This window comes from Carassius carassius, chromosome 49, assembly GCF_963082965.1.
Source record: "Carassius carassius chromosome 49, fCarCar2.1, whole genome shotgun sequence".
In the NCBI taxonomy this organism is placed as follows: domain Eukaryota; kingdom Metazoa; phylum Chordata; class Actinopteri; order Cypriniformes; family Cyprinidae; genus Carassius; species Carassius carassius.
Window position 1 is genome coordinate 17455549 of NC_081803.1, and position 12904 is coordinate 17468452.

General features: G+C 40.0%; 1 protein-coding gene across 5 annotated transcripts in view; it reads left to right on the plus strand.

Moving 5' to 3' along the window:
* The window catches only part of LOC132132135 (protein Aster-B-like), a 64970-nt gene extending 54005 nt beyond the window's left edge, over positions 1–10965 (plus strand). For all 5 annotated transcript variants that reach the window (XM_059544422.1, XM_059544420.1, XM_059544421.1 and 2 more), the window contains 16 exons: positions 4328–4412; positions 4626–4729; positions 4965–5060; positions 5131–5211; positions 5304–5419; positions 6202–6355; positions 6518–6710; positions 6807–6953; positions 7039–7157; positions 7268–7410; positions 7553–7656; positions 8148–8351; positions 8443–8533; positions 9544–9651; positions 10039–10159; positions 10710–10965. In XM_059544422.1, coding sequence (XP_059400405.1) covers positions 4328–4412; positions 4626–4729; positions 4965–5060; positions 5131–5211; positions 5304–5419; positions 6202–6355; positions 6518–6710; positions 6807–6953; positions 7039–7157; positions 7268–7410; positions 7553–7656; positions 8148–8351; positions 8443–8533; positions 9544–9651; positions 10039–10159; positions 10710–10793 — 1950 coding nt within the window. In that variant the 3' untranslated portion in view covers positions 10794–10965. The remainder of the gene's footprint in view (positions 1–4327; positions 4413–4625; positions 4730–4964; positions 5061–5130; positions 5212–5303; positions 5420–6201; positions 6356–6517; positions 6711–6806; positions 6954–7038; positions 7158–7267; positions 7411–7552; positions 7657–8147; positions 8352–8442; positions 8534–9543; positions 9652–10038; positions 10160–10709) is intronic.
* Positions 10966–12904: the final 1939 nt, after the last annotated feature.

Below are 12904 nucleotides of genomic sequence, written 5' to 3' on the forward strand. Positions count from 1 at the left end.
AATATCATCTATATCGATATACAGTAGGCCTAGTTTGATAAAAATTTGATCTGAAAAATTGTGGAGGACACAGAGAGAGCTGCTGCGGGGAAAGTGCATTATCCAGTTTGTCCTAAATATGAGATATACTCTCATATATGTTAGCACCTTTTTGCACATAATAGCCCATAAGCCACATGGTTACTTTCACTATATTTGCTTTTATTCTCTTTAACCTGTTAGTGTTCCACTGTAACTTTGTGACATACAACTTAAAAAAAAAAAAGTTATAACTTTGGAAAGCTGATTGCATTTTAAGATACAATCAACAGAGCAGGTATAATCAGTGTCTTTGCCAACAAGGCTTCATGCTGTGATCCCATTGTGTTTTTCAGCTAATAGCTTTCAGCTATAGTCAACTATAGAGACTATATGAGACTAGTCAACATCTGTTTCTGAAAAAAAAAAAAAAATAGGCAAAATATTTTTTTTCCCTTTTTCAGTTCAAAGTTCTTACAGTGACTTTCCTAAACAGAACAAACCTCAGAGTGTCACCTTTCAAAAGAGACCAAAACCATGCATACTTTATACTCCAAATGGTTCAAGAACAGTTTGCAGTTCACTTTGGGTATGCGTTTTGTAGGCATTCTAGGGAAATTTTACAGGAATGCTCAGGGGTTCCTATAAACATTGTTACATTGCACAACATTGGGCAGGATTGGGAATGGCTTTACTGGTTGTAGGATGATGTCGCCTCCCAGTGTTGTTTGAGTTCAACTGCTTTCACAGACATGTTGGAAATAATTACCTATTTCTTCTCTAAAGCTGGATGTTTGACCTGATTTTCCCAGCATTTATTTTCCTGTGGGAAAGAATTGATTTTTTTTCTTCGGGTCAGCCAGCTCTTCACGACATTTTTTCATCATTTCACAAGTGCCTTTGTGATGTTTTGTCAGTGTGTTATGGTCGGTCATAACCTCTGGGCCATCTCGATGAAAGTGCACTGCAGAACAGCAGAACAAAGACTGCAGTGTTCTCTCTCTCAAATAAACAGTTTCTTTTTCTGCCATGGATTAGGCTGTGTTACTGCTGGAACATAATAAATATACAAATTTCTAAGCATGGTATAGCTCAGATAATTTGATTCTGGAGGAATTTGATGAGATTTTGAGGTCTCTCTTAAAACTCAAGTCAAAGAATTGTTTCTCTCTCTCTCTCTCTTTTGCAAGAAAAATCTTAAGAAATGTAATCACATTGTCTACATTTTATCCCTACATTTTAGTTTTACATTTATTTTTTTACATTTTATCCCATTTTCCCTAGAATCACTCAGTTGAGCAGACCAAATTTTGACAATTGAATGGATGATGGTTCAAACTTGGCTTAAAAATGTTAGGGAGGTACAAGGGCAGTCTGAATGAAGCTTTTGCATGTCTCCGTAAACAAAGAGAAAACAGGATGTGTGGACACCAGCAGCTGTGTGATAACAGATAACAGTCCCTGTTAATAAAGATCAGCAGGAAACAATGATACTAAGACTCTCTCCAAGTGTGCGCTTATCAGAAAATACTCAACTTTGCTCATTTTTGTTTTTCCTGAGTGGACAGATGAGACAGACACAAGCTGTAAGATGTCAACTGTAAACACTCTTCTGACATCCATTCCATTAGGGCGTCAGTAAAGAAATAACATTTTCAACTAGGACTGTATACTATAATCAAATCCCATGTGGTCGCGGGGAGGGTTGAGTCATTTTTATTTGAATTGCTCATTTTACAATCCATTATGTTTCAAAGCGCTTCTACAGAAAATGATGCATTAGGCCTTCAGACCCTGAGTGAACATGCGAAGAGCAGCTGTGGCAAGAAAAGAAAAAAACTCCACATGACGCTAAGCCCAGCAGAAGAAAAATCTTGAGAAGAACAGGAGTCGTCCTTCTATATCTCCAACAACCACACCTGGTTAGATTTCGGTAACTATCTCAAATGAAATACCTATATGACCCAGGCTTGACATTGGGCATCAAGTGACAACCCGACATAGTACCAAAATTGTTCAAATAAGGGACTTTCTTAGAGCTTTCAAAACAAATGCAATGATAGGGTTCTACTAAGTGTGTCTTGCTCCTGAGCTGAACAATGAGTCTGCCTCAGATGTTTTGCTTGAAAGGGGATTGAAGGAGAGGCCCGAATGAGAGATGATTCACCCATTTGGCATCCCCTCACCGCCCCCTTCCTCTAGTGCAGGAAGTTAACTAGAGTTCGTTCACCCCGTGAGAGTGCGAGTATGAGGGAGAGAAGGAAGACTGAGGCGTTGTCCTTGGCCGTGCCTAAACACTTACACCATAAAATGACTTGTGCACAATGGGGGCCTCTGTGATTCTGTCTCAAACTTTCTTTATCTCGCCATCCTATATTTTTCTCCACCACCCACTGTTTTGATTTATTACTCCCACCTCATGAAACCAAAAAAACTTCTCCTTTTCATGCTACTTTTTTGGGCTTTTTGATGAAATGAAAACATTTGTGGAAGCTGAAATGTCTTGTTCAGTCATTAAGCGCCTCAGGGTCTTCAGGAAACTGACTATCACTGCAGTATAAATGGTGTTTTTGCTACATTTCTGGAGAGATGTGAAATCTAGGTTGACCCGGGATGGGGAGGGGTGTAATGACAGTCCTAGGAGAAGTGTATAAATCTCACAGCTCTTCGATCATGAGTGAGAAAAATGTACAGCCTGAAGCAAGGAGCTTACTACATCTGACACGGCCCCTCCTCTCTCGTCTCCTTGGCGTTCTGTTGGCCGGCTGGCTTCCCGAGCTCCTCCCCCTCCCTGTTTCTCACACACAAACATTCTCTCAGGCCGCTCCCACTCCTCTTGGCAGAATTGTTTTGTAGAAAGTCTCAGTGAGAACTCTTTCCTGCCATAGTAAAGGGTTGCTCCAGCTCAAGTTGGAGACAAATTTTGCATCCTCTGGGAAGAAATTTACTCAAAACAGCTCGTAGCAGATGAACGCATCTTGGCTTGCAAGGATATTAATGCATGCTATTTTGAATATGCATGCTGAAGAAAGATTTTTTTAATAATATATATATTAATTTTTTTTGTCTGAAGAGAAGAGTTTTTTTTGTTTTTTTTTTCAACAGGTGGTTGTTTTTTGGGGATTCCTCAAGCAGTCACACACTTTTATATTTTTGGATTTGTGTAAACGAATGTTTGCCTCTGGATATTTCTAGGTTAACAGTGTAACAATTTAGTTTTTCTTGCCAGAATTGATATTTTCTCACCATGCATTAGATAACCAGATTGAAAAACCTTGAACCATTTGGATCTGAAACACTGTAAAGTGGCAACATTCCTCAGTTATTGACTGGATCTGGAACTGCTTCTTGTATTTTGTAAATTTGGTGGATCAGCAGGTGTAAACCCTAAAACAAGAAGAGAGCAGCTCCAAGGGACATTTCCATTCTGAGAGCATCAAGTGATCAATTCCAAAGGACGGACATTGCTCCATGTTACCACTAACTGTCCTCTGTGTCTTGTTAAAAATTTGACTCATTTCCTGAGGAAAACGTGCTCCATTTTCATTGTCAAGAGCGATGTGTGTATTTCAGTGTGAGGATTTTTCCTGCTGTCTGTGAAAGATTGTTTTGCTGGTGTTTAGGTGCTGAGACTTACTTAAACAACAAAATTGGTAATGCCAAAGTACAGTTGCACAGGTTACTCCAGGTCATTTCAGAGCATGGTGAAACTGCACTGGATCTCAGCACATATGTTGTGAAGCATTGCACCACTGTCAGGAGCTGAGACAAGTGGCAACGTCTCCAACACTGGACAGGAGCGATGGAAATCCTCAGTTTTGAAGCAGAGTCTGATTGGCTCTATGACTGGGAGGCGGTCCAACAAACCGAAGTGCCTCCGTGTGATTGGACGGACTGGGATTCTGAGAGCGTTCCTGCTGTAAGCAACCAATCAGAGAGGAGTAGAGAAAAGAGTTATCTCCCTCCTTTTGTTTGGATTTTGTTATGTTAGATCATGAACATCTCGCAAACTGTTTGTGGTTTCAGTCAGGACATGCCTGCAGAGCATCTGAAGTACTTATCCAGTACCTTTGTGTAGATAATGAAGCCAGCAGAGCATTGAAAAAAAAAATATTGTAAAAACTTTTTATGTTGTATATGGGGGACACAAATGGCACCTGTTTTTTTAGAATGACCCTTTACAGTTTGTCTCCTTTGTACCTTTTGGGAAATGCTGAATGTTTTGTCTCTGTTTGGATGTTTGTGGCTGTATATGTTTATGTGTACTCTACATTATGTCTCTCATTCTCTCTCTCCTCTTGTCTTTCAGGTTTTGAGTCCCACATACAAACAGCGAAATGAAGATTTCAGGAAGCTCTTTAAGCAGCTGCCTGACACAGAGCGCCTCATTGTGGGTGAGTCTTATATTTGATCTTTATGCTACGGTATAATACTGTAGGTATTACAATTTTCACTACTTTAAATGTGTATTTTTTTTTTTCAAACTAGTTATAGCCTATTACATTTTTGGTGTGTGTGTTTGGAAAAAATGTGTAAAAAAATATGCATGAAAGGGGCTGCTGTATCTTAACATTCGTGACCTCTGACCTCTCGCCTCATCCTGACAGACTACTCCTGTGCCCTGCAGAGAGATATCCTCCTGCAGGGTCGCCTCTACCTCTCTGAAAACTGGCTCTGTTTCTATAGCAACATATTCCGCTGGGAAACGCTGGTGAGTTGATGAATTACTCTCATTTCAGAGGGCATCAGTTACGATCAGTCGTCAACTCATGCCATATTCTTGAACCGCTGAATCTGAAAGCTGTGTGAAGGGAAGCAGCTAATTTCTGCCACCTTTATTTTGTTGGTCTTTTTAGCTTTGGAAATAGAGTGATATACATTGAACATACTGTTTTGAGATGTGGCTGCTGCTGGTTTGTTGAGTTGATGTTTTCTTGTGTGTGTAGCTGACTGTGAGGTTGAAAGATGTTTGCTCCATGACGAAAGAGAAGACGGCTAGACTCATCCCCAATGCCATCCAGCTGTGCACAGATGGTGAAAAGGTAAACACAGGCCTTTGCCTTTGACTTTTAGTAGTGTACCAACACTAAATATCCACATTTTCTCCTCTAGCACTTTTTTACCTCATTTGGGGCAAGAGATCGGACGTACATGATGATGTTCAGACTCTGGCAAAATGCCCTACTGGAAAAGGTTGGATAAGACATGGCATTATATCCAGTGATCCATTGAAAACAAATGCTTGGTTGCCATGTTCACCCACTGTGTCTCTGGTTTTTATCTAGCCATTGTGTCCCAAAGAGCTGTGGCACTTTGTCCATCAGTGTTATGGGAATGAACTGGGTCTGACCAGTGATGATGAAGATTATGTACCTCCTGATGACGATTTCAACACCATGGGGTGAGTTTCCCCCCATCATGAATGTTCAACTATTTAGGTCAGGGTTATTCAAATTTTGCCCTGGAGGGCCAATGCGGTGCAGAGTTTGGCTCCAACCCTAGTCAAACACACCTGAGCATGCTAATCAATGTTTTTGGGATCATTAGAAAATCACAGGCAGGTGACTCTGATCAGGGTTGGAGCAAAACTCTGCACCGCATTGGCCCTCCAGGGCAAGATTTGAATAATCCTGATTTAGGTGATTCATAATTTACAAATCTTCACCCTCTCTCACAGCTTTGTAGGAAGAGGTCTAGCAAACAGTCATTTAAGAGATTTCTCAATTTTCATGTGACACTGAAGACTGGAGTAATGATGCTGAAAATTCAGCTTTGCACAACAGAACTAAATGACATTTTATAATATATTAAAATAGAAAACTGTTATTTTACATTGTAAAAATATTTAGCATTATTACTGCTTTTACTGTATTTTTGATTAAATGAATGCAGCCTTGGTTATGCATAAGAGATTTGTTTTAATATATATATTTAGCCCCTCACCATTCAATAAATTGAAAACACCATCAAAATCAACAAATCAAAAGTACCCAATATGATATACCTAGTCAGACTTGGTGCATCCAATATTCAGATGATAATTAATTTGCTTTAGACATCTTCATATCTCCTTTTCACCCACTATCCATCGGCCCATTCCATTGCTATCTGTGGGAGAGGGCATATTCTTCTGCTCGAGCTGGTAATCTTGACCTGCAGCTGTTGCCCTTCTCCCTGGTGCAGGTACTGTGAGGAGATTCCCACTGAAGACAACGAGACCAATGACAACTGCCCCAAACCCCCAGACGCCAAAATGGACATAAGCCCCCAGCTCCATAGGAGGGTTTTCCCAAACAACAGTCTGAATTCCACGGACAGCACAGACGGTCCGGTCAATGTAAGCACCAGATTCCTCCACACAACATATCAGTGCATTACTGTGGGAATAGTAGTTTGTGTGACATTTATGGTTTAAGGTTGCCATACCTGCCCACTACACCATAATGTTAGAATGGAAAACGTATGTTTTGAGTGATTGATATTCTTTCTGTCTGTGTAGTTTGACGTGCCCCCAGTGGAGGACTTTAGTGGCTGTGTCCCTGAAGACCTCCTACCCCTGCCGTTACCTGACAACAAGCTGCCAGAGACTAGTGGCTCCGCCCATGTCCCCACCCCCTCACCCTCTCTTGACTTCAACGACAATGAGGACCTTCCCACTGAACTCAGCGACTCCTCGGAAACACATGATGAGGGTGTGTACGCTCTCTCAAAAATAGATTTTTACCATTTCTATATACCGCACCATATCTGGTGTGACACACGGACTCTTCCTGTTTCTGTCATCTCAGCAGGGGAAGTGCAAGCCTTCCAGGAAGATCTGAATGGGAAACTGTACATTAACGAAGTGTATAAGTTCAGTGTGGATAAACTGCATGACATCCTCTTCACTGAATCCCAGTTCATGAGAGAGTTTCTGGAGCAGAGACGCTTTTCAGGTTGACCGTTATTGTCTGTCTATCTGTCCGTCCGTCCTTCCTTCCTTTCTTTCTTTTTGATTTAACCATTTTTTACTCTTTTCAGACGTGGTCTATCACCCGTGGAAGAAAGAGGACACTGGTAATCAGACCAGAGAGATCATGTACACCGTCTCCCTCTCCAATCCACTGGCCCCAAAGACGGCCACAGTCACAGAGACGCAGGTGAGCTCAACAGAGCAGACAAACAAGCCACATACAGTATACGGGACATGTTTCATGTCGTTTTGTCTTCTGATGATGCTGTGAAAAGCTGTTTTTTTTTCTTCTTCTAGACTTTGCACAAGGCCAGTCAAGTGAGCGAGTGCTACATCATCGACGCTGAGGTGATAACTCACAATGTCCCGTATCACGACTACTTTTACACGCTCAACCGCTACATGCTAACCAGAGTCGCCAAGAACAAGTGCCGCCTGAGGTAAAGCTTGTGCTCTATACTTATTAATTCTTTACCTTACAGTCCAATAAATATAAATATAATGTGTAATGATCTGTGATCTACAAAAACATTTATAGCATGTGAGGATAAAATGCTATGTTTTTTCTCACGAATCTAAAAGGGTATCAGCTGAACTACGCTACAGGAAGCAGCCATGGGGACTGGTCAAGGGCTTCATTGAGCGAAACTTCTGGAGTGGCCTGGATGAATATTTTAGGTATCTAGGTAAGTTTTGGCAGGGACTAATAAAATAACACTGCTGAATAAAGTATAAAAATCTAAGGCTAACCCTCTAGCACTTGCACTCTCTATTCTTCTTCTATTCTAACCACTTGTCTTATTTTGATTATATATATATTTTTCTATGTGGTAGACTATCCGGGACTTGTCACAACACGTATATATTGCTGCTCTTTTGTTGGTTTGATTGCTTCTATTGTCCTCATTTGCAAGTCGCTTTGGATAAAAGTGTCTGCTAAATAACTAAATGTAAATAAAAATGATGAAGATAAACAATGTTCATGCCAATAATGGACTTGAAATGAAATTAGAATCAGATCATAATTAAAAAAAAAAAATCTATATTTAATTTTATAGTAAAAGACCTTAAAATAATAAAACAAACAAAAAAATGCACAGAACATGATAGAAAAAATAAATATGAAAACAATATCTGTTTCTCTCTCTCTCTCTCTCTCTCTGCTCTGTGTGTGTAGAGCTGGAGTTGAGTAAGGTACAGCTGGTGCTATCTGAACCTCACAAACAGTCTCCCAAATCCAAAGCGCTACGCACAGCTACAATGAGGCGGAGGAAACGGCAGCTGACGCACATGAGGCAGCAGCACCTGGATGAGGTGCTCAGCCCCGTCACCACACCTGAGGAAGAGAAGAGTGTCATCCATCGCATCAAACACGTGGCAGGTGCGACATTACTTTGCATAATAATGTTGTTCTGTTGTATTTTTGAAGTGTTCTCTCTATGTTACTGATTATAATGCATGTGTTGTTGCAGGATCCACACAGACCAGACACATCCCAGAGCACAGATCTGAAGGCCTGGCTCTCTACAGTGTTTCCAAACTCCTGCTTATAATCAGCTCTGTGTGAGTATTCTCAGTGGGAAACCTTATCACAGGAATTAAACAACAAAAAAAATATTTTCTTCCACCTTTTCTGCCAAACTGCTCATTTTTAGCACGTGCATCTCATTTATGAAGGATGTTTCTGGTATAACACAAGAATTTGATGTATGCATATTGTACCATGCTACAAAAGTATAGAGTATGACTTTTTAAAGTCATCACTGCATGTTTCATTCAGTGTCTTGAGCTGATATCATTCTGATTAATCTTCATACTGTGTCAAATTAAAAGGTTTCTCCATTTCTTTCACATGTTTCAAAGTGACTGTATAAGTAACTCAGACTGTTGAGCAGCTGGAATTTGTTACTACACACTGGCTTCATGTTTTTTCTCTCTTCTGTTTTCATTGCATCCTGCAGGATTTGTGTAAGGTATTCAATGTTTTCATCTGTATGAATGTTAATAAGAACCGATCCCGTGGGAAAAACTTGAGATATTTTTTATTCACTATCATATTGGCGAAACAGATCTGGCAAACTATCCAGTGTATATTTGTGTTTGCATTCTGGAGATTGTCAAAAGGTTTCTGTTTACATCGTTGCTAAGTTTTGGAAGCTCACGAATCCTCTCATTACAGTATAAAAAAACTTCATGAGATCGGGATGAACTAACACAAGGGACAGCTTTTTAGTTATTATAAAAGGAGTGCTCATTGTATGCTTTCCTACTATATATTATCCATTCAGAATTTGTGTAAAACTTTTTTTTTCGGCCACATACATGCTGCAGAGTTTTGGGAATAAAATCCACATATTTTATAGGGATTCATACTCAAATGAGTAATGGATGAGACAAGGCCAGTGGCCAGTGTTAACTTTATTTGAATAAAAACACAAAACATGGTTATAAAACATGGCAGAAACATAAATTGATGCTAATGATGATGTATAAATGCTGTCAAAACATTTTCAGCTGTACCAAGGTTTTTTGATGTAGCTGATTGGTTTAGTAATTCGTCTTTTGTTCCTCAGCCTGGTGCTGCTGGTCTTTTTAAACATGATGCTGTTTTATAAGCTATGGATGCTGGAATACACGGCTCAGAGTTTGACCTCCTGGCAGGGTTTCAGATCTCATGAAAGGTAACTAGATCCTTGAATGTGTTTATTTGTTTGTTTGTTTTTTTTTATAACTTTTCCTGCATTATTTGTGCCACTCTGCAAAGCATGATTTTAGTAATCTGTATTTTTGTTTGTTTTCTTGCAACATCAGTTTAATTGAGAAGCAGCATTGCATAAGATGGAAGTTCATACTTTATTACCAAATTGTATTTTTTATTTTATTTTTATAAACCTAACTCAACATATTTTCAAAAAAATTTGATTATCTTCTTTCTTTTTCTGATTTTGCTTTTCAAGTCAGCTTTCCCTAGGACAAAATACTGATTATGAAACATATTTTCATAATTTGAACATGAGCTACTGTATACTTGTGTGAGGAATGTTTTCCGCTCTGTGTGTGTGTTGCAGTAAACTTCCAGAGACACAGATTGAATGGGCTCGGCTTTTGGAATCCCAGCAACATTTCCATGAAAATGAGCTGGAGAAATGGAGGGAAATAATAAAGTCCTCTGTGCTTTTGTTAGATGAGGTAAGATCGAGTACAAGTTTGAGAAAATGTGAAACTTTCACAACTGCACAATATATATCCCACGACTTAGGTGCCCTTGAGCAAGGCATCGAAACCCCCAACTGCTCCCCGGGCGCCGCAGCATAAATGGTTGCCCACTGCTCCGGGTGTGTGCTCACAGTGTGTGTGTGTGTGTGTTCACTGCTCTGTCTGTGTGCATTTCGGATGGGTTAAATGCAGAGCACAAATTCTGAGTATGGGTCACCGTACTTGGCTGAATGTCACTTCACTTTCACTTTCACTTTCAATATTAATAAATAATATACAGTGTCAAACAATGAGGAATAAAGAAACTTCAAGGGATAGTTCACTTAAAATGTTTTAATTCTGTCATCAATTACACATTTTCATGTCATTCTAAACCCATATGCCTGACTTGCTTCAGTAGAATCCAATAGGTTAAAACTGGTAGAAAGTGGTCCATATGGTTATATTCTAAATGTTTATAACAAATGATTCCTTTAAACTGCAATCGCTACAGAATTTCAAAGATGTGTTTGTGTGTTTACAGATGAGAGAGTCTCTAATGAAGCTACAGAAAGGTATGGAGATAAACGACTACAATTCAGACAGTGGAGAGAGTCGCTATCACTGACCCTGAACAGAGTCCCGTCTCAGGGAATGTGAAGATCATCTTCGGAAGCGTTCAGATGAGCTGAGCCGAGCCGGCACTGACTGAGCGCCTCTCACAGTCCTGCTGACAGCAGACACTGAAGGAAACCCAGTACTGTAATTTCTGTCTTCTCTGCGAAGAAAGAGATGGGGGGGGGGGGAGAAAAAGCAGTCGCTTGATTGGTATTTTTATCCAGGGCTAAAACAAACTCAACCAAAACAATCCAACTGTTACTGCAAAACGGGCACAGACTCTCTGGTTTAAACACTCAGAAACCTTCAGCAGATGTTGGAACTCGACACCATCCTTTTTTTTAAAAAACCTTTTGGATTCTGGGACCAGAGAAAGTAAATATGAAGTTACATGGACATGTACACATTTATTTATAAAACAAAATATGGAATTGAATGATACTATGATAAATATGAAGAAAACATTTCTATGTAGAGCTATATTTGTTGCCAGAGTACATTTGTAACAGGCTTCCATGGAGAATCAAGGCTGGTTCCTTGAGAGCTTGAGCCATGGTGCATCAACTATATGCAACTGGTTTATCCTCCCCTGTTAGGAGGAACAACTTCTTCTGATTGGTTTATTAGCAATGGCGAAAGAGCCACAGTCAATTAGATTGAACAGTAGAACCATATACTGTGTTCCCAAAGTTTCAGGAATGATTCTGCATATTTATACAGGATAAACTCCCGAAATAGCACTTAGTGACAAAGTGATAACCATAGCAATGGATGGGTGAAAAATATATTAAGTCTAGAAGGAGCACCCTAACTAACTTCAGAAGCAGCCTCAGTGATCTAATTCTGGAATAGTGTCTGGTGCAGAGTAAACGCTTTTCCACTGCATGGTACGGTTCACTTTTGGGGGGATTTCTACTGGGTATTACTGGGTAGTACCTGGTATCTGTAAATTTTTTCAGTACCACCTCAGCTGAGGTTCCAAGTGAACCATACCGTTACCAAAATGTTACGTGTATACTCTGCTGATCACTGATTGGCTGGAAAGAATCATCACTACCTGCGTCACTGAACTTGTGACACAAATACAACAGAACCGCTAGATTTAAATCAGCACAGCCAGCGAAGGATCAAACGCAACTGTTTTGAATGCGTTTTTTTAACAACCCAAAAATGGCTGTATCGTGGTCTGTTGAAGAAGTACAGATGTCCCACTCGTTGATAGTCAAGGAGCGGATCCAGCGAGAGCTTAATGGGGTGGCACAGAATTAAAAGGTTTTTTAGGAGTTGCAGAAGTAGAGGCGACGCAACTATAATGACATGAATAATCCCGCCCACTCTAAAGCGGTACTAATTCAGTTCAATTCAATTCAAGTCAATTGCATCATACGTACTAAACTGCAGTGGAAACGCAAGTCAACGCTATCTCATGACCAAATCATACGTATTTTACGAGGTGGCTAATTTGTATGAATTCGTATGAATGACCTCACTCGTACGATTTTGTATGATTTGTCTAGACCCCAGTGACGGGTAGGTTTAGGGGCAGGGTTAGGTGCAGGTCATTCGTACAAATTTATACGAATTGTACGACCTCATGACTTCAATTAGCCACCTCCTAAAATATGTTCAAATTGCTGTGAGATCAGGTTGATTTCCCTGAAAAGTGAAACACTGTGGCTCTGTGGTGCTATCAAAACATCCCAACCATCTTGACACTGCATTGGCTCAAACAATAGCGTGAGTTTGGGGCAGGACCCAAACTTTTATTTAAAAAGATGGTTTTATGATCGCTTTTGAAGATGATAATGATCGTAAACTTTTAGTCACAGGGCTTATTTTCTGCAATAAACCTAAAGCCGATGGAAAAATCCTAATGGGTTTTTGGTGAGGGAACCAGGGTGATGCTAACTTAGGTCCTGCAAAAATATTTCAGCACTTCAGCACTCTGTTGTGAGGAAGAGTATGGGTTGCAGTAACGGTTGTGGAACATTAGTGGTTATCTACAGCAGGTCCAACCCAGCCAATAGCATCCATGCATTTGTTAATGAGTTATTGTTATATGAATGTGTTTCTGTTCTTCCTCAGGGTTTGTTTATATCCTGCGGGAAGCTGTACACACCT